The sequence below is a fragment of the Rhinatrema bivittatum genome, chromosome 8 (assembly GCF_901001135.1).
Source record: "Rhinatrema bivittatum chromosome 8, aRhiBiv1.1, whole genome shotgun sequence".
NCBI classification, from domain to species: domain Eukaryota; kingdom Metazoa; phylum Chordata; class Amphibia; order Gymnophiona; family Rhinatrematidae; genus Rhinatrema; species Rhinatrema bivittatum.
Window position 1 is genome coordinate 230,384,201 of NC_042622.1, and position 25,735 is coordinate 230,409,935.

The window sequence follows — 25,735 nt, forward strand, 5'->3', positions numbered from 1 at the left end:
TTTGAAGAAAGGTTTGGCCTATAGTTCCCTTAGGGTTCAGGTAGCGGCTCTGGGGTGCTTGCGAGGTAAGGTCGAAGGGGCCTCTCTCGCCAGCCACCCGGATGTTGCTCGTTTCTTGCGTGGTGCTAGGAACTTGCACCCTCCGGTGCGGATGCCCTGTCCTTCCTGGAACTTGAACCTGGTGCTCCGTGGTCTCTGCGCGGTGCCATTTGAGCCCATTAAGTTCTCCTCGCTGTCTTCAGCAGATGGAAAGGGAGCATCCCATGCTTTGAACTGAGGTCTAGTTAGGCTGGGTGAAAAATACATTTTTTTTATTCTGAATAAGCGGTTCCTGAGGTGAAAGTTCCCTCAGTTGATAGAGCTCTAACTGAGGGGACTCCTACATTTATAGACAAGGGTTTAGCAAAGCTTCAGTGGTTACCCTTGTTTTCCTGCACCCCCGCCCATCTCCCTTTTTTAATTTCTTCATCTAAAAAAAAAAAAAAAAAAAGTCTTTGCTGCATTAAACAATCTTATTTTTAATTGTTTTGAACCTAAAAAAATTTGAGGAAAGTAAGATTTTTCAGCAGTGGAAAAGGAGTTTGCAATACATATTTCAGTGGTCTAAAAGTGAGTGGCAGAATGTGAACAATCTTTTTTTTCTCCTCAAACCAGGACAGTTTTTTTTTGTTTTGTTTTTTTAGAAGAGTGTGATGGCTGCTTCATCTGACCATGGCAAAAATCCTGCGCTCTGCAAGAGCTACAGATCACATTGGCAGCTTTTTTTTTTGTCCCCATTTTGTTTTTGGGTCTGAGGAGGGCTATTTCGGTCCATGCCCCAGATCAGAAAACCTTTCTTTCTCTTTCTGTGGGAACCCCCCCTCCCCAAAAAAACCCCATCCCAACCCTTTAAATTAACAACCCCCCACCCTCCTGACCACCCCCCCCCCCCCCCAAAGACCTGCCAAAAGTCCCTGGTGGTCCAGCAGGGGTCCGGGAGCGATCTCCTGCACTTGGGCCGTCGGCTGTCAGTAATCAAAATGGCACGACGGCCCTTTGCCCTTGTTATGTCACAGGGGCTACCGGTGCCATTGGACAGCCCCTGTGACATAGTAAGGGCAAAGGGCCATCAGCTGCCAGTAATCAAAATGGCGACGACGGCCCTTTGCCCTTACTATGTCACAGGGGCTAATGGTGCCATTGACATTATGACAAGCCATTGACATTATGACAAGCCATTGAATAATTGAGACTGTGTTAAATTTTTAGTTTATTTTTTTTTTTTTATATTCGCTCCATAAGACTCACAGACACTTTCCCCCCACTTTTGGGGGGAAAAAAGTGCGTATTATGGAGCGAAAAATACGGTAATTGTTCCATATACTCACAGAAGCTACGTGGTTTAGAGGGAGTGGGAGAATGGAGAATCATTTTTTTAGCTTTTGCATGCAGAGGCCAGCATGGGATTCTAAGGGATAACATCTACTGGTTGGTGAGCATTAGACATGTCAGGACATAGAATATGTATGCATCTGGACTAGTCTGGCTAGAATCAAGGAAAGGAAATTATCAGGTAAGAACAAATTTTTCCATGGTCGCCTCCATGAACAATTTAAGGCTGCTTGTGTTATATAAAGCAAGGTGGCATGCATCTCAAACATATCAGACTGAACACATTTATGAGAGAAAATAAGTAGAAAATTCCAGCTAATTTTAGGACAGAAACCTTATGACAAGCCATTGAATAATTGAGACTGTTTTATATGGGCCTAGTTTGTATAAAAAATTCTGTAGAAATTGTTAGATTTTAAGCAGCTGATATATTGTACTTAGGGGCCTTCTCTTTCAGTTTTTATTTTATTTTTCATGGGAATTTTAATGTTCTAACAAAAAACAATTGTGGAAAAATGACTTACTAAACACTGGAGAAGTCATTTTTTTCACTGATTTTTTTTAACTTTATTAATTTCTGAATAAATACAAAGAATAAACTTTGCACAGAAAAAGTATGACAGTATTTAAGCAACAATAAGTAAAAATAAAAAAAATATTCACAAAATTTGGTCCAAACAATATGTAGAGTGGGGAGTAGAAAAGAAGAGGAAACAAGGTAAACATATAATAAGCCACAAAACTTGCAGATATAAAAAATGCATTAACATAAATAATATCCACTTTTAAATTCTGAAATGACAACATTCAAATGATTAAGTACTGGGGGACAGTGTCCCAGACCTCAACATCCAAAAACCCCCCCAAGCTGTTCAGGAGAAAAAAAAAACTATCTGCATTGAGCTTAAATATTTACACTGTTATCTGAGAAGAAAAGAGGCTTCAAGAGTCTGAACGTCCTATACATATTAAGAGACACTCTTCTCCTGACCTGAGTGTTAGAATCTATTCAAGTCTGAATAGATTCTAACAGGAACATCAAGGAAATTTACATTTAAATATTGAAATAAGCTTTCATTATAAAACTCACATTTTGCTCACTAAAGAAGGAAAACAGTGTCACTCTCTGTCTCAACCTGAATATCTCCAAAAATGCAGATAAATTTCTCACATCTAAACCAGGTTGAGGAGAGCTTAGTTGACTAGTCCGTGATCTATAGGTAATGAAGAAAACTTTATTTAAAGCTAGAATTTTCTCTTCAGGAAGATATAAAACCTCTATCAAATATTATTGCAAAGTAGCATGTGGGAATTCACCCATAACTTTGGGAAAATTAGTAAATCTCAGGTTTAAATGTCTAGATTGATTCTCCAAATTCTCAGCCCTCCTGGATCAAAAAAAACCCCATTCATGTATAAAAGCCGTATTCACAGCTTGAAGTTGCTATATACTTTGTCCCAAGGATTGCAACTTCTCAGAATGTTTTGACAGAATGTGTTGGTGATCCTGAGTAACAGAATCTAATTTCTGAGACACAACCTTAACCCTATGAGAGTGGTCAGTCAATGGGACAAATTGGCTACCCATAACTGTTCAAGCGTTGCAGCTGCCAGTTTAGGAGGTACAGAAAAAGCCTAAGCAGCGGGAAACTCGCCCTCTGCAGGGCTGAATTTGATGGCAATACCTTCACTGTATAAAGATTCTGGAAACAATAATTCCACCAGAATCCTCCTGATCAGCACAAACCAACAAGGAAACAGATCCACGCTCTGAAGCATCCAAGCCCTCCGTGGCATCTTTGGTGAGCTCATTGCTGCATGCCTTAGCAACTCCAGTGTCATCTTGCAAGGCAAATGGCAGCTGTGAGCAGGTGTCCAGTGGGCTAAGCAGTATCTCCCCAGGGAAGAGCAGAGCTCCTCTCCCCACCAATGGGGCTCAAGGCCTGCAGTGCTTCAGTGGGTGACACCAGCTCCACGAAAGTTTGCTGATCTGGAGGGATTGAGGTCACAGAGGAAAATACCTTTACCCTTCCTTTCCTTTTAGGCGACATCTTGAAAAAGAAACGAATGAACTGAGGCAACAGGGAGAGCAGGGGAGAAATGTCAGTTTATGCTGCTGTGTTAAGTCCTCCCCTTTTTTTCACTGATTTTTATGACATTGAAATTCCCAGGAAATATAAAATAAAAACTGAAAACTATAGTCCCCAATTATGTTTGTTTCATTTCCTTATGGACTGTGTGTGTTTTGCTTCTTTCAGTGCCTGGGGGCTGGGAAACTCATTACAGCTGCTGTTCAGGAGCTGTTGGCACACCTGGGTGTCAGCTTGCTAAAGTAAGTTTGCTCTAAATATTTTTATTTGCTCCTAGGGGGAGGTTGGTTAGCAGGAGGACACCACACCAGCCTGGAGCTTCTATTGATAATTTGGAACCACAGTGGGTGCATGTTGAAGTTGCTTGTGTGCTGGGCACGCATGATCACATGGATTGGACGTAGAATTACGTGCCAAGTAAATCTAAAATGCTGGAGGCCTGTGTATGGCCTGGACTGCAGTTCCTCACAATACAAAACACTTTTGAATGAGCCACTAGACACTAGTTCAAGAGTATTAACATTGTCCTGCTTTTTGCTATTGGCTTTTCTATGGAGTATGTTTTCTACTCTTCCCCTTTTCATCATTGCTAGTTAATAATTAAAAGGCTTATAGATCTACCCCAGGTGCTGCCTTGTGCAGTCAGCACTTTGCTCGCACCAGCTTTCTCTAAAGATATCATAGTTCAGTCAGCAATTTTATTATGGTGGGAGGAGGTCTCAGATGGTCTCTGCTTGTGACTTCCTATTGCATGGAGTAGGTGAACAAATAAAACAGCAGAGGGCAGTCTAACACATCTGTCATTTTTGTAGTAAGGTCTGATGAGAGGTGATTGCTCAGGGAGAGAGTATTTATTTATTTAAACAGTTTTATATACCGTTGTGCGGATGATGTCCATCTCGACTGTTTACATTACATCAAGAATAAAACAGGAAAAGGAAAAAAATACAAACTTCTCATAATTATAGTTATCACTAAAACTATATTAAATTAACAATAAAACTATAAGACTATAAAATTACCACAAACTATAAGTAAGTAAGTAGCAGAAGCTTCAGCAACTTTTAAGACTTCTTGCCAGTAAAGGGCCTCCTGTATGCCAGCTGTGCTCATTGCTTTTTCCTCTCCCTCCTTCCATCTCTTCCCAGCAGTGCCCATCTGGAAGCACTTGGGTCAGTAACCACTGTCAGTTGTTTTCAAATGTAGTGGGGTGGTCATTTTTCATTTATCTTTTTCTTTCCAAGTTTTCCTCATTCAGAGCCCAGTAGAAAATGAAGTCTAACATATCTCTCTTGCAGTGTTTTAAATAGCATGTATGTATGGGAATTTAAATACACGTATGTGCATGTTTTATTTTCAAAGCAACATGTCCAGGATGGCCGTAAAGACAGCCTGGAGGGTTTTGTGAAGACATTTGAAAAGCTGCCTCCTGCCGATGGATATCCTGGGGTGTATGCACTGGACTGTGAGATGGTGAGTCCCTACATTGCTGCCAGCTTTAAGTCTGGAGGAGAAGAGGTGTGCATACATCACTTTATATATGTATTTAGGACTTAATGGGTGGGTAAACATAGACCACCAAACACATTGAGAAGATAAAGGCCATGTCTAGCTATTTCTCATTACTGGTCACTGTTAAAGAACTGGTGTTTTATTAGGGAGGGGTGGGGTTCCTTCTGCTTCTGAAAGATAATTTAGTACTGCCCTCTCCCTGTTCTCCACAGACACACACATGGTGGCTGCCAGATGTTGCATTCAATGCATACTACCAGCCTAAATGGGCAACCAACCTGATGAACCACTTTCTTAATGTTGGTTTTCCCCATGAGTACATCTCTCTGGCGATGAGCCCTAGCATAAAAATGACTGTCATGTCTGCCAATTTCTTAGTTAAAATGTCATTATATATTTTACTTAGTACAGTCCCTGCAAGCCAATGCTAAGGATGAATGGCGTTCATATTATTAGATACTGTGGTATTATCTGTTTTATACTTAAAAGCTTTACAGTGCCTGAGTGCTTTTTTTTTTTTTTTTTTTTTTTTTTAAACAAAAGTTCAGTCTATAAAGTAAGTTGATGTGAGTTTGAGGTCATGGATCAGCCTCTCAGATAAGAGATCTCATTTTCACACAATGACCCTTATTCCTTTTGGGGTACACTAAAGAGACATTTTGCTGTTTGCCCTATTTGAATGTCTTTTGGTTCTGGGTAGGTTTCGGGAGATCAAAGATGGTGGCCCAGTCCCGTTCTGCTGCTCTGATTTATGGTTTGTGGGTTTTTCCAGTGTTACACCAAGCAAGGGCTGGAACTAACACGAGTAACCGTCATCAACTCTGCGTTGACAGTGGTATATGACACCTTTGTCAAACCAGACAACAAGGTGGTTGACTACAACACCAGGTGAGTGCAACATCCCAACCCATGCTCTGAGCCTCCTAGTTTTTGCTGCTTCTACTGGGTTTTGCTAAACCAAAATGCAGTTATACGGGTGACTTAAGCTACTAAGTGCTGAGATGACCAGACTCTCTCATTTTCCAATACAAAAGACATTTGCAGCCCAGACATGGCTTATTTCTAGTCATCAGTGGGTGACATCATGCTAACATAGATGTTATATTTGATCTGGGCCAGCCTACTCGACAGACCTGTGGGTGACCTAAGAAGGAGAGAGGCCTTAGCCTGATTCTCAGCTCTGGCTCCTGCTCCACCTGGACAGTGTGTGCTGCTGCTAAGAGACATTTTTGTAGCCTGGGAGGGTACTGGCAGAAGACACTGCTGTTTTTTCTGTAGTTACTAAGAGGCTTGTTGAACAACATCCTGTTCATTCACACAGCAGCTACAGAACCAGGGCATGGTACTGAAAAGTAAGTTTGAGAGGAAATAAACAAGTTCCAGCATGTAGAATGCAGAGGATTTTGCATCTCATCCCATAACTACTATTGAGTTGGACCTTTTAGCAGAAGCCTCTATACTTGTGCTGCAGGTTTTCTGGGGTGACGGAGGATGATCTGAAGAACACAAAGATCACATTAAGAGATGTCCAAGCTGTGTTGCTCAGCATGTTCAGCTCTGAAACCATCTTAATTGGACATAGCCTGGAGAGTGATTTATTTGCACTAAAGGTATTCTTAGGACTTTTCCTCTTTGTATTCTGCATTTTCTAGAATCATTATTATTATGGAACAACTTTTAAAAATTGTGATTAAGGCATGAGTAGGAAAAAAATGATATATAGTAATAGATGCAATGTATTTGACAATTCCAAAATTTGCAAATCTGAAGGGCAATGTGTTCTACCTGCAGAAATGTTTTTTGTTTTTATTTTAATTTCACAATGCACATACTTTTACCTGCATATTGGGAGGCATTTATATAAAGGGGGATTGAAGGAGGCTACAGCACACAGTTTTGCCCGAAAAAAGCAGATGCAAATCTCTGTTGGTACCTGTAACAATAATCAAAGCAAAACTATGCATGTAATTGTTTCCTCTTTATCCAGTCAGACCAGTCCAGATAGCTGGATTGTCGTCAATGACCAGCAGATGGAGACAGACCAACAGATTCACTGTGCATACATTGGCCTGCCAGTATTCTCTGTCTCCAGCAGATGGTAGGCAGGCATCCCATGCCGTGGACTGTCTTGATAAACTGAAATGGAATTTGCTATTGGACTCCTGAGATGAGAAGATTTTCTCCCTCCTTTATACTAGGAAAAATAAAGAATGAAGGATTGAGTGAATTCTGTTCCTGAGGAGAAAGCCTGGTGCTCCTGCCTTCAGTGGAGCGAGGCAGGACCATAGGGCTTCCAGGATGGCTGGTGGAGGCTACCTTTCTCTTGTCTTTTCTCCTTTGTTACCTCCTTAGAGTGCTGTTCCTTTAATATTCAGCTGAGTGTGACAGTTTAAAAAAAAAACAAAAAAAGTCCTTACTGTCTCCATATCAGTCCAAACAACTGGGTTTTTTTCTTCCCTATCAACAGATGGAGACAGAGAAGAAAAGCTTTACAATACTGATATATAAGATGGTGTGCCACCTGCAGTTGCCCAATATTCTCTGTCTCCAGCAGATGGTAGAGGTGCAGAGTCTGCAGTTGATCTGGAGAATCAAATTGCTTCCAGGGGTATTTAGGATCCTTCTGGTAGAGGAGTGGCAAGCAGGGGGTTGGTGGACCTTGGATGCTTGATGCCCTATTCTAGAAGAGGACTTAATAAGCAATGGTCTGGCTCCCTTATTCTTTGCCTTCATTCCTCTCTGGCTCCTTTTCATGCTTTTCCGCAGGGAAGTATTTCTTTTTGCTTTCTGTGATTGCCTGCCTTTGATTCTGGAAACGTTGCTCCTTTAACTTCATATTTAAAAAAAAAAAAAAAAAAAAAAAAAAAAGGGGTGGGCGGGAGGCCGCTCTGCATTCAACAGACAGGGAGCCATCTGAGGGCATAGCAGGCCTTTGTTCTTTCAGAGGAAGGTGCCTTGAGGTAGGATCCAGTCTGTGGGGCAGACTGAGGGCAAACGTGCCTTTATTGTTGATGCAATAAAGAGGGTTTTGCTGGGGTTTCCTGTGCAGAGGCATAGTTTTTGGCGTACCGACAAGATAATGGCAGCTCATGCTGAGTGTAGAAAGTGCTGCCTTGCATGTGGAGACTGTAAAGGAAAACTTTTCACATTGGGGATGTGTTCATTTTGTGTGAATGATGGAAACTGTGGTACTGGTGTTCTCTGGTCTGCTGCCAAGGAGAGGAAGTCAGTGGCAAAGTACAGCAGCCACAGAATGCAGATCTTAGCAGTATTGGGGTGCCCTGCAGCATGCGAACCACTGCCATTTTACCTGCAACTCCTTCATTGCAGGGGATCACAGGTGAAAGGCCTACTATTCCTCATTTATCCCCAGAATTGGAGGTGTCAGATAGTGCCTGGAGAATTTTGAGAGGGCACCTGATTCACTGGGCTTGGATTCAGACTCTGAAGAAGCCTTTTCCACAGGGTTTGTTTTGTTGATGCACAAGGCTTATTTGGCTAGGAAAGGGGATGGTTCTAATTGCTCTTTCCTTAGGGAACTTTGCAGCGGTTAGTTAAGGGATGGTATTTCCCCCAAAACAGGTTCTCCTTAGGTCCTGTCCTGGCGAAAAAGAAGGAAGGAGATGTCTGAACCTGTCTTGGAACTGGACTCTGTCAGTTCAGGGGATGATAAGGAGGGGGGGATCCCTTGGATGACCTCCTCGGGAATGAGGACAGAGATAAGAAGCCCTTAAAAAGGTGGGAAATACAAGTTCCCTGTACGTACCCAGATCAGTCCAGGCTCCTGGGTTTTGCCTCCCTTCCAGCAGATGGAGACAGAGTTTTGCTGACACTGGCGTATAACCTGGTGTGCCACCTGCAGTCACTCAGTATTTCTCTGTCTCCAGTAGATGGTGACAGTGCAAAACCTGCAGTCTGAGGATTGATTTAAAAAGAAAAATTAGGCAAAGTATAGGAGTGACAAGTACCTCCCAGAAGGTTGGCAGATCCTAGTGGGCCCATCCTTTCTGGTTTGGAGGAGGATGAGCAGGGGGTTGGGAACCCTTGTGAGCTTGGTCCTTTTCTCCATTGGAGGTGGATAGCTGGTTATGCCAGTTCCCTCCTTTCCCCCAGGAGGATGCCCGGAGCCTGCTACTAAGCTTCAGGGAAGTGGTCTGGTGCATTTTCTTTTAAAGTTTTGGAGTTTAAAAAAAGAGTAGTTTCCTTTTTGTTTGTTTCTCCATTGGGGTGCTCTGTTCGGGTGGCGGGGTAAGGAGCAGGCGGCCCGGCAAGGCAGTTTGAGTTTCTCAGCTTCCTCTCAGAAGTGGTGCCAGCCGCTGTGCAGCGTGTGGGGAAGTGCATGCATGGCTCACTCTGACCAGCCTTTGTTCCCGCTGCCTCTCCAGAGGAGAGAGCAGCGCAGGAATGCCGGGGAAAGCATCGGGCCACCACAGGGATTGCAGATGAGGCTGATGCTGCAGCCGACCTCTTCCCGGTGCACACAGGCACAGCAGCCATTTTGAATTATCTGGCAGCAGCGGTTGAGGCTGCAGAAGGAGGAGAAGCACTTCCCCCACCACTGTCCCCAGCTAACAGGAGACCCACAGAGGCCCGGGGGGCTCAGGATCCTCTGTAGAGGATGAAGACCTCCTGGGAGAGGACCCTAATGATCCAGCCACTTTTTTCTCTAGACTTTGTGTTTTTTGCTTTCCAAGGCATATCTGGCTAGGAAGGTGCAGGACACCATTTTCCCATGCACGAGAATGTGCAGGACCCATATTGGGCCACCATGGTTCGGCGAGTCCTGAGTCAGCCCAGGCATTTAGAGGATGCAAGCGAGCCCTTGGGAAAGTTGGACTTTGGAGAGCCTCTGGTCGAGGATCCCCCCGGCGCTGGACTCTTCTCCGGACCATCAAGGCTCGAATGAGGGGCAGGGACAAGCCCCGACTGTGGATGGGGACGATCCTAAGATGATTCATCTTTTCCACAGGGAGGCATTGTGGCCCTTAATTCTGTATGGGATCAAGGAGCCTCAAAAAGATTCTGATCATGAAGTGATGGATCCTGTCATGGAGGGCTTACGAGGTCCGGCGAAGGCTTTCCCATTCCATAAATTGGTAAAGAAGCTTGAGTTCTGGGAATGGGAGACTCCGGACACCGGTATGAAAGTCAGCAGGGCTATGAGCAAGCTGTATCCCTTATTGCAGGACACGGAGTTGTTACGGCTGCCAAAGGTGGATGCCTCAGTGTCAGCTGTCTTGAAGAAAACTATTCCTGTGACTGGTTCGGCTGCGCTGAAGGATATGCAAGACAGGAAGTTGGAGGTCCATCTCAAAAAGATATTTAAGGTATCTTCCCATGGCATTCGGGCTGCAGTGTGCAGCAGTTTTATGTTTCAGGCTGGTCTATCATGGGTTCAGCAGTTGCAGTCTGATAAGCCACTGTCAGCGTCAGACACCAAACAGGCTGAGCGGCTGGAAGCCATGATGGCCTATGGGTGACCTCATCAGAACCTCCTCCAGGACTATAATGTCGGTGGTCTCGGCCAGGTGGCTCCTTTGGTTGCGGAAGTGGTCGATAGACATTTGGTCTAATTGCAGCTAGGAGCACTGCCTTTTAAGGGGAAAATGCTTTTTGGCAAGGACTTGGAGGAGCTTGTGAAACTCCTGGGCAAGAACAAAGGACATAGGTTGCTGGAGAGCAAGCTGAAGAGCGGCAAAGAGTCCTTTTCTGTGCGTCCTCTATTTATTTATTTATTTAACAGCTTTTCTATACCGACTTTAGAGGGCACATCATATCGGTTTACATCTGAACAAAAGGTGGAAAATACAAAAGACAGGGAGGGGGGGAAAGGGGATCAACAAGAGTAACAATTTGCAACAAAGGTGCTGCAGCTAGAAGGAGGCTCTATATGTGAGCCTGAAAAGTTGAAACTAAAGGGTTAAAGATATTTACATATTAATATATTAACATAGTGCTTAGGGCGCTGAGGGTTAATTGCAAGGTGAGGAGGTGAAGGTGGCAGTGGTAAAGGGAACTAGTCAGGATATGCCTGGTGGAAAAGCCAAGTTTTCAGCATTTTCCTGAATTTGTATGGGCAGGGCTCGAGGCGGAGGTTTGTCGGTAGATCTTTCCAGTGAGTGGGACCAGCAATTGATAGGGCACGGTCCCTTGTTGATGTGAGGCGGGCTTTTTTGAGGGGTGGGATGTGTAGTGTACCTTTACGGTTTGTTCTGGTTGGGCGGGAGGAGTGTGTGAAACTGAAGGGTTCGCTGAGCCAGGAGGAGTTGCTTTTGTGGATGGATTTGTGTATGATGGTGAGGGTATTGAATAGGATGCGTGATGGGATGGGGAGCCAGTGGAGGTCTTTTTAGGAGGGGGGGTTATGTGGTCTGATTTGCGTGCGCTCATGATTATTCTGGCGGTGGCGTTCTGTAACATTTGAAGGGGTTTGATAGAGGAGTAGGGGAGGCCTAGATACAGTGAGTTGCAGTAGTCCAGTTTGGAAACTAGGGTGGCTTGGATGACTGTTTTGAGGTCGTGAGTATGGAGTAGGGGTTTGAGCTTTTTAAAGACTTTGAGCTTATAGAAGCCTTCTTTTAGGACGGAGTTGATGGTTTTTTTTAGGTTTAGGTGTGGATCAATTAGAACACCTAGGTTTCGTACTGGAAGCTGTGAGGCGAAGGTACTGGCAGCAGAGTCATTGGGAGATGGAAGTTTGTGAGTTTGGTGGTTGTGGATGAGGAGGAGTTCAGTTTTTGAGGAATTAAGGGCAAGGTGTAAATTGGTAAGTAGGGAATTGATGGATGTGAGGCATTTCTCCCAATATTTTAGCATGGTGGATAAGGATTCTTGTATTGGTATGAATTGTATTCTTGTATTTGTATGAATCTTTAGGGTGAATTGGCAGTTTCGGCAGAATCGGGCTTCAGGAAGGGGCCCAGAGTCAAGGCATCGGAAGGCAGGACTCCTTGTGCCAATCCTTTTGATGGTTCCAGGTCATGGAGCATCTTGATCCAAGTCCACCCAATGAGGCGAGGCAGGCCCACTCCTTGGTGCCAGTTACAAAGGGTCTGTTGACTCTCTTCTTCAAGGAGTGGGCCAAGAGTACATCGGACCAGTGGGTCCTAATTGTGATAAAACATGGCTATGCTTTAAAGTTTGCTTGCCCACTAAAAGATTTGTTCTTGGTGTCTCCTTCCGCACATGCAAACAAAACGGGAGACTATCGACCGTCTACAGATGCTAGGAGCCATTTATTTTGTGGTCCCAAAGCAAGGAGAGGGACCTTACGCCCAGTCCTAGATCTGAAAAAAGTGAACATGGCTCTCAAAGTTCTGCGCTTTCAGATGGAGAATCTACATTCAGTTATCGTGGTAGTGTGTAAGAGGGAGATTTTGGCATTTCTGGACTTAACTGAAGCTTACTTGCACATAGCAATCCAGCCGGATCATCAAAGGTTTTTGAGGTCCATGATTCTCAGGACACATTTCCAATTTTACGTCCTACCCTTTGGGTTGGCAATGGCCACGAGAACCTTTACCAAAGTGATGATTGTGGTGGCGGTTGCTCTCAGGAATGAAGGCATCTTAGTTCACCTGTATCTGGATGATTGGCCTATCTGGGCAAAGTCAGAGATTCTGTGCAGACGGGTGGTGGCAGTGATATCAAGGCAATTTTCGGTCCCTGGGTTGGATTGTGCATCTGTCAGTCAGTTAGCCCCTTCTCAGGTGGAGTTCCTGGGGGCGCATTTCGACAGCTGGATCGGGAGCGTTTTTCTTACCAAGGAATGGATCAACAAGCTGCAGAGGCAGATTCACAGCTTGTTGGAGAATGCAGTTCCCAGAGTTTAGGGTTACTTGCAGGTTCTCTGTTCCATGGATTCCACATTGGAATTTGTTCCATGGGTGTTTGCTTATATGAGACTGTTGCAGAGCATGTTGTTTTCCCAGTGGGACCCATTATTGCAGGGGTGGGCAATTAATTTTCCCATGGGGCCGCATGAGAAATTGGGATGGTTTTAGAGGGCCGGACTAATATAATTAACTCAGTTCTCAATAGCCCTACTTATGAAAAGACAGCAGTTTACCACCAATGCATGTCCTCTGAGAAAACACAACAAATAAGACCGATACAAACGCTTACATGCTAGCAAAATATCTCATCTCGGTAACAGACACAGAACCGACCTAACATACTCCCAGGATCTGTAGTAATGCACATAAACTAATCCGCACACAGTTACACCTGTATTATGGAATACACTCAAACAGGAGCAACCCTATCTATGAAAAGGCAACACTACAAATATTAAATCAGGTCCTAAAAACCAATACACCTCTTATTAGGAAAACAGAACTAGCAAGCACTATAGATCCCCACACAGAAATAATTGTAAAACTATACTAATAAGCAGAATAAATGTTTCAAAACAGCTATGAACAGAATAACATCCAACAATTAAAAACTCATAAAAACTATTAAACATTCTCCAAACACCAATAAAATATTTCAAAAAAGCAGACATCACACAATTAAAATGGCAGTCAAGAAAAATAAACTTAAAGCCACCTTTACTTACCCCCTCCAGCAGCAATCCTACTCCCCTTCCCTGCAGGCCGTGGCACACACCAGAAGCAGCAGTAGAAGCTAAGCTCTATACTTATGGTCCTCTTCCTTAGTGCCCATGTCTCTCACACACACACACCATACCAGTCATGCCCCCATGACCAGTTTCTGTCTCTCACACACCAATCATCTCCCAAACAGTCTTTGGCACACACACACCAGTCACCTTCCTGAACAGTTTCTCTCATGCCATACACACACACACACACAGGCTTCCCACTCCCGTGTTCTACTTACATATATGGTCTTCTCACTCTCATAATCACTTTCTCTGTCTCTCTCTCTCACACACACACTCACCAGTCTCTCACTCCCATGCTTGTTCTCTCCACATGCACAGGCTTCTCATGCCCAAAATCACTTTCTTTCTCTCTCACACACACACACACACCAGTCTCTCACTCCCATGTTCTCTTTCAGATATACAGGCTTCTCGTGTCTCACACACACCCGGGTTTCTCACTCCCATGCTCACTCTTCACAGCACAGGCTTCTCATTCCCATAATCACTTTTTCTCTCACTCACACACACACCAGTCACCTGATCTCACTCATGCATACACACACACACAGGCTTCCCACTCCCAAGTTCTCTTTCAGATATACATGCTTCTCCCTCCCATGCTGTGTCTCACACACACCCAGGTTTCTCACTCTCATGCTCACTCTCTTCACATGCACAGGCTTCTCATTCCCATAATCACTTTCTCTCTGTTACACACACCAGTCTCTCTAATTTCCATGCTCACTCTCTACGTGCACAGGCTTCTCATTCCCTGAATCACATTCTCTCACATTCACACACACCAGTCTTTTTCTCTCACACACACAGTCTCCTTACCAAGCAGTCTCTCTCTCTCATGCATGCACACTCACCCAGGTTTCTCACTCCCACAACTCCAGGCTTCTTACGCTCATGCTTTCCCACATACCCAGACTTCTCACTTCCATGCTTTTTCTCACACACACACACACACACACACACACATCAGTCACCTCCCTGACTAATGTCTCACACTCTCACATACACATCAGTCACCTCCCTGACTAATGTCTCACACTTTCACATACACATCAGTCACCTCCCTGAGCAATCACTTTCATTGTCTCTCACATACACACACACACACATCAGCTCTCTGACCAGTTTCTCTCACTCACACACATGCTCTCAATCACACACAGGCTGGCTGGCTGCTTCTCACTCTCTCTTACTCACTTCCTCTTCCCCCCCCCCCCCCGAGCACAAATGGGAGCTGCAGCAGCCCCCGCAGGCCAAGAAAGAAGAATCCCATCGGCCGTGGGAGGCTTCTGCTGCTGACTCCTTTCTCGATTACCAGCTGCTTTAATTGCTCGGGGACCGACGCTGCAGCCGATGCGGCACGGCTCTTTCTCCTTCCCGCGCACCGCTCCGAGTATCACTTCCTGTTCCGGGTCACGGGAGGGGGGTGCAGGCGCGGGAAGAAGAAAAGGCCAGCCGCGGGTGCCACACTTCTAACACCGCTGCCGTTACCACTGGGCTTGAACGTGCTGACAGCCCAGCGGCAATGGCAGTGGAAGAGACCGGGAGACCGCGGACCGGCAAAAAACTCCCGCGGACCGGTGGTTGGGGACCCCTGAAAAAAGACCACGAAAGGCGGAACTGTGACATACCGGTATGTAGGAAAGAAACTCGAGCGAAGGCACGCTGCCCGATTGGCCGGTGCTGGGCAAGGCTTGCCCAGCATCGGCCAATCGGACAGCGTGCCTTCGCTCGAGTCACTCCCTTCCCCCACCGGACGCTGTAAAAAAAAAAAAACAGTTCATTCTCCGCTCCCTCGCTCCCCGATTGGCCGGCAGCTCCCTCGCTCCCCGATTGGCCGGCAGCAGTTCATTCTCCGCTCCCTCGCTCCCCGATTGGCCGGCCAATCGGGGAGCGAGGGAGCGGAGAATGAACTGCTGCCTTCCCTCTGCAAGGGAAGGCAGCGTGCCTCATTCCCCGTCTGCTCTCAGCAGAGGGCGGGCCGGATTCAGACCGTAGGCGGGCCGGATTCAGCCCGCGGGCCGCCCCTTGCCCAGGTCTGCATTATTGGAACAGAACACAAGAACATGCCATACTGGATCAGACCAAGGGTCCATCAACCCCAGCATCCTGTTTCCAACAGTGGCCAATCCAGGCCATAAGAACCTGGCAAGTACCCAAAAACTAAGTCTATCCCATGCTACTGATGCTAGTAATAGCAGTGGCTATTTTCTAAGTCAACTTAATTAATAGCAGGTAATGGACTTCACCTCCAAGAATGTATCCAAACCTTTTTTAAACCCAGCTACACTAACTGCACTAACCACATCCCCTGGCAACAAATTCCAGAGTTTAATTGGGCATTGAGTGAAAAAGAACTTTCTCCAGTTACTTTTAAATGTGCTACATGCTAACTACATGGAGTGCCCCATAGTCCTTCTATTATCTAAAAGAGAGTAAATAACCGATTCACATTTACCCGTTCTAGACCTCTCATGATTTTAAACACCTCTATCATATCCCCCCGAAGCTGTCTCTTCTCCAAGCTGAAAAGTCCTAACCTCTTTAGTCTTTCCTCATAGGGGAGCTGTTCCATCCCCTTTATCATTTTGGTTGCCCTTCTCTGTACCTTCTCCGTCGCAACTATATCATTTTGTGAGATGCGGCAACCAGAATTGTACACAGTATTCAAGGTGTGGTCTCACCATGGAGTTATACAGAGGCATTATGACATTTTCCGTTTTGTTCACCATTCAATTTCTAATAATTCCCAACATTGTTTGCTTTCTTGACTGCCGCAGCACACTGAACCGACGGTTTCAATGTGTTATCCAATATGACACCTAGATCTCTTTCTTGGGTGGTAGCTCCTAATATGGAACCTAACATTGTGTAACCATAGCATGGGTTATTTTTCCCTATATGCATCACCTTGCACTTATCTACATTAAATTTCATCTGCCATTTGGATGCCTAATTTTCCAGTCTCACAAGGTCTTCGTGCAATTTATCACAGTCTGCTCGTGATTTAACTATTTTGAATAATTTTGTATCATCTGCAAATTTGATTACCTCACTCGTCGTATTCCTTTCCAGATCATTTATAAATGTATTGAAAAGCACGGGTCCCAATACAGATCCCCGAGGCACTCCACTGCCCACTCCCCTCCACTGAGAAAATTGTCCATTTAATCCTACTCTGTTTCCTGTCTTTTAGCCAGTTCGTAATCCACGAAAGGACATCGCCACCTATCCCATGAATTTTTACTTTTCCTAGAGGCCTCTCATGAGGAACTTTGTCAGATGCCTTCTGAAAATCCAAAAACACTACATCTACCAGTTCACCTTTATCTACATGTTTATTAACTCCTTCAAAAAAAGTGAAGCAGATTTGTGAGGCAAGACTTGCCTTGGGTAAAGCCTTGTGACTTTGTTCCATTAAACCATGTCTTTCTATAAGTTCTGTGATTTTGATATTTAGAACACTTTCCACTATTTTTTCTGGCACTGAAATCAGGCTAACTGGTCTGTAGTTTCCTAGATCGCCCCTGGAGCCCTTTTTAAATATTGGGGTTACATTAGCCACCCTCCAGTCTTCAGGTACAATAGATGGTTTTAATGATAGGTTACACATTTTAACTAATAGATTTGAAATTTCATTTTTTAGTTCCTTCAGACCCCTGGGGTGTATACCATCTGGTCCAGGTGATTTACTACTCTTCAGTTTGTCAATCAGGCCTACCACATCTTCTAGGTTTACCATGATTTGGTTAAGTCCATCTGAATCACTACCCATGAAAACCTTCTTGAACGGGTATCTCCCCAACATCCTCTTCAGTAAACACCGAAGCAAAGAAATCGTTTAATCTTTCCGCAATGGCCTTATCTTCAAGATCATCTAATGGTCCAACTGACTCCCTCGCAGGCTTTCTGCTTCGGATATATTTTAAAAAGTTTTTACTGTGAGTTTTTGCCTCTACGGCCACCTTCTGTTCAAATTCTTTCTTAGCCTATCTTATCAATGTCTTACATTTAACTTGCCAAAGCTTATGCTGTATCCTATTTCCTGGCGTGTAGCCAGATGGACTCAGAACAAATGGGATAGTATCCGCGTGCTAGCAGTTGGAGACGGATCTGACGTCAGCACGGGGGCGTATATATCCCCACAGGAAGTGTAGCTATTCAGTAATTTCCGTCTCCAAAGCAGTTTGGAGTGCCTGCACGCTAGTTGAGCGTGCTTTCCAAGACTACTTTAATTTTTCTCTTTTCTTATCATTCTAGATTCGTTTTTCCTGTCTATTCGACTTAGAGCCCCGCGCTCCTGCGTAGATACCCACGGGTTCCTCCCCCAGCGAGCTCCCGGGGTGATTACCGTGCTCCCCCGGTGGGAAAGTCCTCGGTCCTGCCGAAGCTCGGCAGTGACGCAGTCCACGTGAGGTATACGAGGCCCTCGGTCCCGGCGTGGACGAGGTAGCGGGTGCATTTCCTCAAATTGCGGTGGTGAGGTGATCCCTTCCCCCGCAGCCGGAGACCGCCTGTGTTCCAGCCGGGAAGCGCCAAAGCTGGTAAGGAGTACGTCTCTTCCTACGGGTCTCCGAAGCGCAGAGGATCGGCGGCGTGGCACGCCGTGGAGGACGCCCTGGTTGGACCTTGCTCAGGTACTCCGCGCCCGTAATAGGCGTGGCTTTCTTCCTCCTTGGCTTTGTTTCGGTGTATTGCTGGCCGCTTATTACTGAAAGCTTATCGAATGCCTATTAAGAGCATATTGCTGACCGCTTATTACTGAAAGCTTATCGAATGCCTATTAAGAGCATATTGCTGACCGCTTATTACTGAAAGCTTATTGAATGCCTATTGAGAGCTTATTGCTGACCGCTTATTACTGAAAGCTTATTGAATGCCTATTAAGAGCATATTGCTGACCGCTTATTACTGAAAGCTTATTGAATGCCTATTGAGAGCATATTGCTGACCGCTTATTACTGAAAGCTTATTGAATGCCTATTGAGAGCATATTGCTGACCGCTTATTACTGAATGCTTATTGAATGCCTATTAAGAGCATATTGCTGACCGCTTCTTACTGAAAGCTTATTGAATGCCTATTGCGAGCATATTGCTGGTCGCTTATTGCTGAAAGCCTATTGAGGGCACATTGAGCGCATATTGCTGCCGCATATTCCTGTTGAGCGCCTGTTGTATTAAGCGCCTATTGCTGCCACTTATTATTATTGAGCGCCTGTTGTATTAAGCGCCTATTGCTGCCGCATATTGTTATTGAGCGCCTGTTGTATTAAGCGCCTATTGCTGCCGCATATTATTCTTGAGCGCCTATTGTTCAATGGATCAGAAAGCTGCAGAGTCTTCAGCGACGGCGCCGCCTGCTTCAGGCATTGCAGCCCTTGGCCTCTGCTCAGCATGCCACCTTAGGGCCACGCGCAGGGATGAGCCAGATTCTCTGTGTGCCCAATGTGAGGGGGCCTTGCGACCCTCGGGCCAGGACCTGTCTCAACCACGATTTGTGGACAGTTCCCCAGGGGCTACCCCGGAGTTAGGGGGCAGTCTCGACCAATCAGGCATCCCGGGGGAGCTTGTACCCCGGCAATTAGAGGCTGCTTCCATTTCCTGGGTGGATCTCTTTAAGGGAATTCATGCTTTTGTACAGATGCAAACGGCTGCCCATCCAGGCCCTGCGGTTCCTGCTGTTTCTGTAGTTCCTGCGGTGGCTGTGCCTGCGGCGGCTGCTGCGGTAGCAGCTCCTGCGGATCCGGTTCCTGGACCATCACAACCTTATCGCGAGCGGGACTCCCCACCGATGGATAGCCCAGATCAGTCAGACCAGGAGGTCTCACAGGATGAGTCCGAGCTCCCGGACGAGGGGGACCTCCCTCCAGGGACTGAGCCATATCGAACCATGAGGCGGTTCTTCCCTAAGGAGGATCTCTCCGACCTGGTGTCTCAGTGTCTGGCAGAATTGGATATTACAGGTCCCAGCGCTTCGGTACCTTCTGCTCAGAACCCCCTGCTGGAAGGTCTTCGTCCTACGGCCCTCCATTTTCCATTCTTACAGGCGGCGCAACAACTGATCGATTTAGAATGGGCGGCTCCAGCGGCTGCCTTCAAAGGGGGTCGGGCTCTGACTAGCATGTACCCATTGGCACCGGCTATCCAGGATCTGCTGGCGTGCCCTCAGGTGGACGCCTTGATTAGCGCTGTGGTCAAGCGCACTACCATTCCAGTTGAAGGGGGGACGGCCCTCAGGGAGCCGCATGATCGGTGACTGGACGCCATTCTGCGTCAGGCTTTTGAGGTGGCAGCTTTATCTTTACGGATCGCCACCTGCTGCACGGTGGTGACGCATGCCTGTTTGTCACAGGTTAGAAACAACGCTCCAGCGGCAGACATGGAATCCGCGCTTTCGTTCCTTACGGATGCGGCATCTGACCTGGTCCGGACAACAGCTAAAGGGATTTCATCCTCCGTAGCCGCCAGGAGGCAGCTCTGGATCCGAAGATGGTTGGCTGATGCGCCTTCTAAAACCCGCCTCACCAGATTGCCCTTCAAGGGCTCTTTTCTATTTGGCAGCGACCTTGATAAACTGGCCAGTGCATGGGGCGCCTCTCCAGTGCCCAGATTGCCGGAAGATCGGTTCCAAAGGGGCCAGCGCGCCTTTCCAAGGTCCTCCAGGGGCAGGAGTTCCCAGCGTTTCGTTCCTTACAGGGGTAGCTACCAGGCACCACGTCCTCCGGCCAGGAATCAGTCCTTTCGGACCAAGCAGCGCAAGAGGGGAGCGGGTCCGGGCTCGGGTCCCGGCCACACCTCCCAATGAGAATCCGCCGATTCATCTGGGGGACGGAGCCATAGGGGGCAGGTTGACCCTCTTCTACCCCAGATAGGTCGAGATTACATCGGACCAGTGGGTTCTCGCCGTTATCCGGGAGGGATATTATCTGGACTTTCATCATCTCCCTCCGGACAAGTTTGTGGAATCTTCGTGTCCCATACACAAGAAGGCAGCATTGGAAGCTACCCTGGCAAGGCTCCTGTCCTTGAAAGCCATCATCCCAGTACCTGCCTGGGAAGTGAATTCTGGCCATTATTCCATCTATTTCATGGTACCCAAGAAAGGGGGTACCTTTCGGCCTGTCCTGGACCTCAAGTCGGTCAATCGATACTTACGGGTCCCGAGGTTTCGCATGGAAACTCTACGCTCCGTCAAGGCCGCAGTACAGCCAGGGGAATTCCTCACGGCATTAGACCTGTCAGAGGCATACCTGCATATCCCGATCCATCCGGATCATCAGCGCTACCTATGTTTCAAGGTTCTAGGCCGCCACTTCCAGTTTCGGGCTCTGCCCTTTGGGTTGGCGACATCGCCACGGACATTCACCAAGGTGGTAGTAGTGGTAGCGGCGGCACTCAGGCGGGAAGGGATTCTGGTCCATCCCTACCTAAACGACTGGCTGATCAGGGCAAAGTCTCGAGAGGAGAGCCTTCGGACCACCGACAGTGTGATAGCCTTTCTGGAAAGCCTGGGCTGGGTTATCAACCTCGGCAAGAGCTGCCTACAGCCTTCCCAGTCACAGGAATACCTGGGAGTACAGTTCGACACCCGGGCAGACACGGTCAGTCTCACCACCAAGAGGACGTTGAAACTTCAGCAGCGTATCCAGTATTTGATGGGAGCCAGTCGACCCACCGCCTGGGATTATCTGCAGGTTCTTGGTCTCATGGCATCCACCCTGGAAGTGGTGCCCTGGGCGAGGGCCCATATGAGACCTCTCCAACACGCCCTGCTCTCTCGCTGGAGCCCCCGTCTACGAACCTACTCCACGCACCTACCTCTACCAGCCCGAGTGTGGACCCAGTTACGGTGGTGGTTGCAGTCCAACCACATGAGCAGGGGATCGAAGATGTCCTCACCCACGTGGATCTTGCTCACCACAGATGCCAGCCTAAGCGGCTGGGGTGCACACTGCGAAGAACTCACCGCACAAGGGCGGTGGAACAGAGAAGAGTCGGCGTGGAACATCAACCGTCTAGAGGCCCGGGCTGTCCGATTGGCATGCCTTCAATTTGCCCACAGACTGCAGAACAGAGCAGTCAGAGTGATGTCCGACAACGCCACCACGGTGGCATACATCAATAGTCAGGGCGGAACCAGAAGCCGACAGGTATCTCTGGAGATCGCCCCTCTGATGACTTGGGCAGAGGTGAATCTTCAGGACATCTCCACCGTCCACATCACCGGGAAGGACAATACCACAGCAGACTTCCTCAGCAGGGAAAGCCTAAATCCGGGAGAGTGGCAGCTCTCACCCACGGCCTTCCAGATGATTGTGGATCATTGGGGGTTTCCGGACATGGATTTACTGGCAGACAAGTCCAATGCTCAAGTACCCAGTTACTTCAGCCGCAAGCGCGACCCGTGCTCACACGGAATCGATGCCCTGGTTCAGCCGTGGCCTCCAGGGACTCTACTGTACGCCTTTCCTCCGTGGCCTCTGCTAGGCGCTGTCATCCGCAAGATTCAGAGACACCGGGGCCTAGTCCTTCTAGTGGCGCCAGACTGGCCAAGACGACCCTGGTACGCGGACATGAGACTACTGGCAGGGGAGCCCCTTCCCCTGCCTCCTCTCCGGGACCACCTACATCAAGGTCCCATTCTTCACGAGGATCCGGCTCAATTCTCTCTTACGGTATGGCCCTTGAGAGGGCTAGATTGAAGAAGAGGGGTTACTCGGAGCCCGTGATTGATACCCTCCTCCGAGCTCGCAAGTTTTCCACATCCCTCACATACATCCGGATCTGGAGAGTTTTTAAAGCATGGTGCGACCCTCACGGCACCAATCCACATGCAACCACAATCCCTATTGTGTTGGATTTCCTGCAGGATGGCCTTCAGAAGGGTCTCTCCCTCAGCTCCATCAAGGTTCAGGTGGCTGCGCTGTCTTGCTATGGTCCCAGGAGGGATGGCAAGACCATCGCCAAGCACCAGGATGTTTCTCGCTTCCTGCAGGGAGTCAAGCATATTCGTCCGCCACTGAAGTGGCCTGTACCTTTGTGGAACCTCAACCTTGTTTTGGATTTCCTTGCGGGATCCACCTTCAGACCCCTTCGGGGCCTGTCTCTTCTTGCTGGCTGTATGTTCAGCCCGCCGCATCTCAGAACTACAAGCATTGTCCTGCCGTGATCCCTTTCTCAGAATCACTCCAGAGGCTATCCATCTTCGTACGGTTCCCTCCTTTCTACATAAGGTGGTTTCACAGTTTCATCTTAATCAAACCATATCCTTGCCTACCACGGCGGGTCTGAAGAAATCTGAAGAAGGGTGTTTGTTACGCCATCTCGACATTGGCAGATTGCTGCCCAGATATTTGGAACTTACACAAGACCTACGAAAGACGGACCATCTGTTCGTCCTGTACAGCGGGAAGAAGCTAGGTGAAGCGGCCTCGCGGCCCACCATTGCCCGCTGGATTAAAGAAGTTGTCAGAGCAGCGTACGTAGAGGCCGGGAAGTCTCCGCCTCTACAGGTCAAGGCTCATTCTACCAGAGCACAAGCAGCATCTTGGGCAGAATCCAGGATGCTATCGCCTGCGGAAATCTGTAAAGCGGCGACTTGGTCTTCCCTCCATACCTTCTCCAGGTTCTATCGTCTGGATGTTCAGGCCGGGGAGGACTCGGCATTTGCGAGGGCGGTACTACATGGGCCTCAGGCAGCCTCCCGCCCAGGCTGGGAGTAAAGCTTTTGTACATCCCATTTGTTCTGAGTCCATCTAGCTACACGCCAGGAAATGTTGGGATTACTACCTGATAATCCCCTTTTCCTTAGTGTAGACAGATGGACTCAGCATCCCGCCCAGCTGCCTGCGTACATGGGTTTCACCGATTCAAGGTAAGCCATGTCATCTGTTTCCATAAGAGCGTACACTCTACCGGGTGTCCACGCCTTCCGGTTGGCAATGCTGGCGGTCTCCAGCTACTATCAATCGGTCAGGGGAATCCTGTTTCACTTTTTAACTGAGCGTCAGTACACACATCTATAACAGCTTTTGCAAGGAAGATTACTGAATAGCTACGCTTCCTGTGGGGATATATACGCCCCCGTGCTGACGTCAGATCAGTCTCCAACTGCTAGCACGCGGATACTATCCCATTTGTTCTGAGTCCATCTGTCTACACTAAGGAAAAGGGGATTATCAGGTAGTAATCCCAACATTTTCTTTTGTTGGTTCCTTCTTCCAATTTTTGAATGAAGAACTTTGGGCTAAAATAGCCTCGTTCACCTCACCTTTTAACCATGCCATTAATCATTTTGCCTTCCTTCCACCTTTCTTAATGCATGGAATACATCTGGACTGAGCTTCTAGGATGGTATTTTTTTTAACAATGTCCACACCTCTTGCACACTTTTTATCTTTGTAGCTGCTCCTTTCATTTTTTTTCTAAATATTTTTCTCATTTTATCAAAGTTTTCCTTTTGAAAGTTTAGCACTAGAGCTGTGGATTTGCTTACTGACCCCTTCAGGTCATTAATTCAAATGTGATCATATTATGATCACTATTGCCAAGCAGCCCCACCACCATTACCTCTCACCAAATCTTGTGCTCCACTGAGAATTAGATCTAAAATTGCTCCCTCTCTCGTCTGCTCCTGAACCAATTGCTCCATAACTCTGTCTTTTATTCTATCCAGGAACTTTATCTCTCTAGCATGTTCTGATATTTCAATTACCCAGTCAGTATTGGGGTAATTTAAATCTCCCATTGTTACTGCACTTCCAGTTTGGTTAGCTTCCCTAATTTCTCTTAGCATTTAACTATCCGTCTCACCATCTTGGCCAGGTGGACGGTAGTATACTCCTTTCTCACAGGACAAGCAGGATGGTAGTCCTCACGTATGGGTGACATCATCAGGATGGAGCCCTCACGGAACACTTTGTCAAAGTTTTTAGAAATTTGACTTGGCACACTGAGCATGCCCAGCATGCCACCTAACCCTGCATCCAGCAGGGGTCCCCCTTCAGTCTCTTTTTTTTCCATGCAGCAGTAGCCACGCGGTTTGAGGCGTTCTCACAACTATTCCTGACAGGATTTTTCCTCAAGGAATTTTTTTTAAAAATGTATCTAATTCACCCCATCCAGGGTACCCCTTTTGACTATCGATACCCACTAACATATAAGGTAAGGCTTTACCTCGTTTTCACGGTTCCCCTTTTTAGGCCCGATGGCCACTGACTGCATCGCGGTTAAAGTTTTTCAAATTCGATGGTGACGGGTTTCGGCGGTGCCCCGACTGTCCACGGACGATGTCCATTACGGACCCGCATCAAGTATTTGTCCTTGCTTAGGGGTTACCCATGACGGCGCAACCTGTACCAATTGCGCCCAAATGACACCCAAGGGCTGCCATGCTCGCTTAGAAAAAATGGAGTTCTTGTTCCAGATTAAGCAGCCTACCCCTTCAAAATCATCAGCATCATCGATCCGTCGCCGTCGATGCCTCGCACCGACCGGCCTCCGGAGATTCTCGGCCACGTGGTTCTCTGCCGAAGAAATCCACCTCGATGTCCTCTGTGCCGGACCAGCCTGAGCACTGAGAATAGCATCGGCATAGACACCGGAAGGCTTCATCTGCCGATCCAGCTAAGGCATTGACATTGGCATCGACGGAACCACCAATGAAAAAGACCCGCACAGATGAGCCACCATCCTCCTCCAAGCAAGGGTCATCAAGGCATTCCCACCTCCAGTGGTGCTGGGAGCCGAGATTCCACTTTTACCGGTGGACCCCTCCGGCGATGCCAGTGGCAGCCTCCAACTCCGGAACTGGTTCTCCAAGCACCAGCCTTCCGTGAGGAATTGAACTGGATGGTTCAAGAGGCAGTCATCCAGGCACTGCAAGGACCTCCGCCTCCATCGGCACCGACTCCGGTTCTGATCGCTGGACAGGTTGGATATGCATATTGGAGCGCTTTCATCGGTGCCTCCAAAGGCACCGATATACCCATAGACACAGATTCCCCTTTCATCGGAGGATGAAGAAACACCGATGCCGGACCCGGTCCCAGGACCATCATGGATTCCTCCACCGAAGCGTCCATCGAGATCACCGATACCACCAGTGCCTATCCCTTCTCGGTGCTGCATCG

At 47.3% G+C, this 25,735-nt stretch overlaps 1 protein-coding gene across 4 annotated transcripts in view; it reads left to right on the top strand.

Moving 5' to 3' along the window:
• REXO1 (RNA exonuclease 1 homolog) overlaps positions 1-25,735 on the top strand; it is a 184,380-nt gene that overhangs the window by 122,541 nt on the left and 36,104 nt on the right. For 3 of the 4 annotated variants that reach the window (XR_003858346.1, XM_029613958.1, XM_029613957.1), the window contains exons 11-14: positions 3,630-3,703; positions 4,824-4,934; positions 5,746-5,861; positions 6,445-6,583. Coding sequence is in view for 3 of the 4 variants with exons in the window: in XM_029613958.1 (XP_029469818.1) it covers positions 3,630-3,703; positions 4,824-4,934; positions 5,746-5,861; positions 6,445-6,583 (440 nt within the window). In the remaining variant the exon portion in view is untranslated. Of the gene's footprint in view, positions 1-3,629; positions 3,704-4,823; positions 4,935-5,673; positions 5,862-6,444; positions 6,584-25,735 lie in introns of those variants that run through there. The other variant, XM_029613959.1, reaches the window with a different exon arrangement.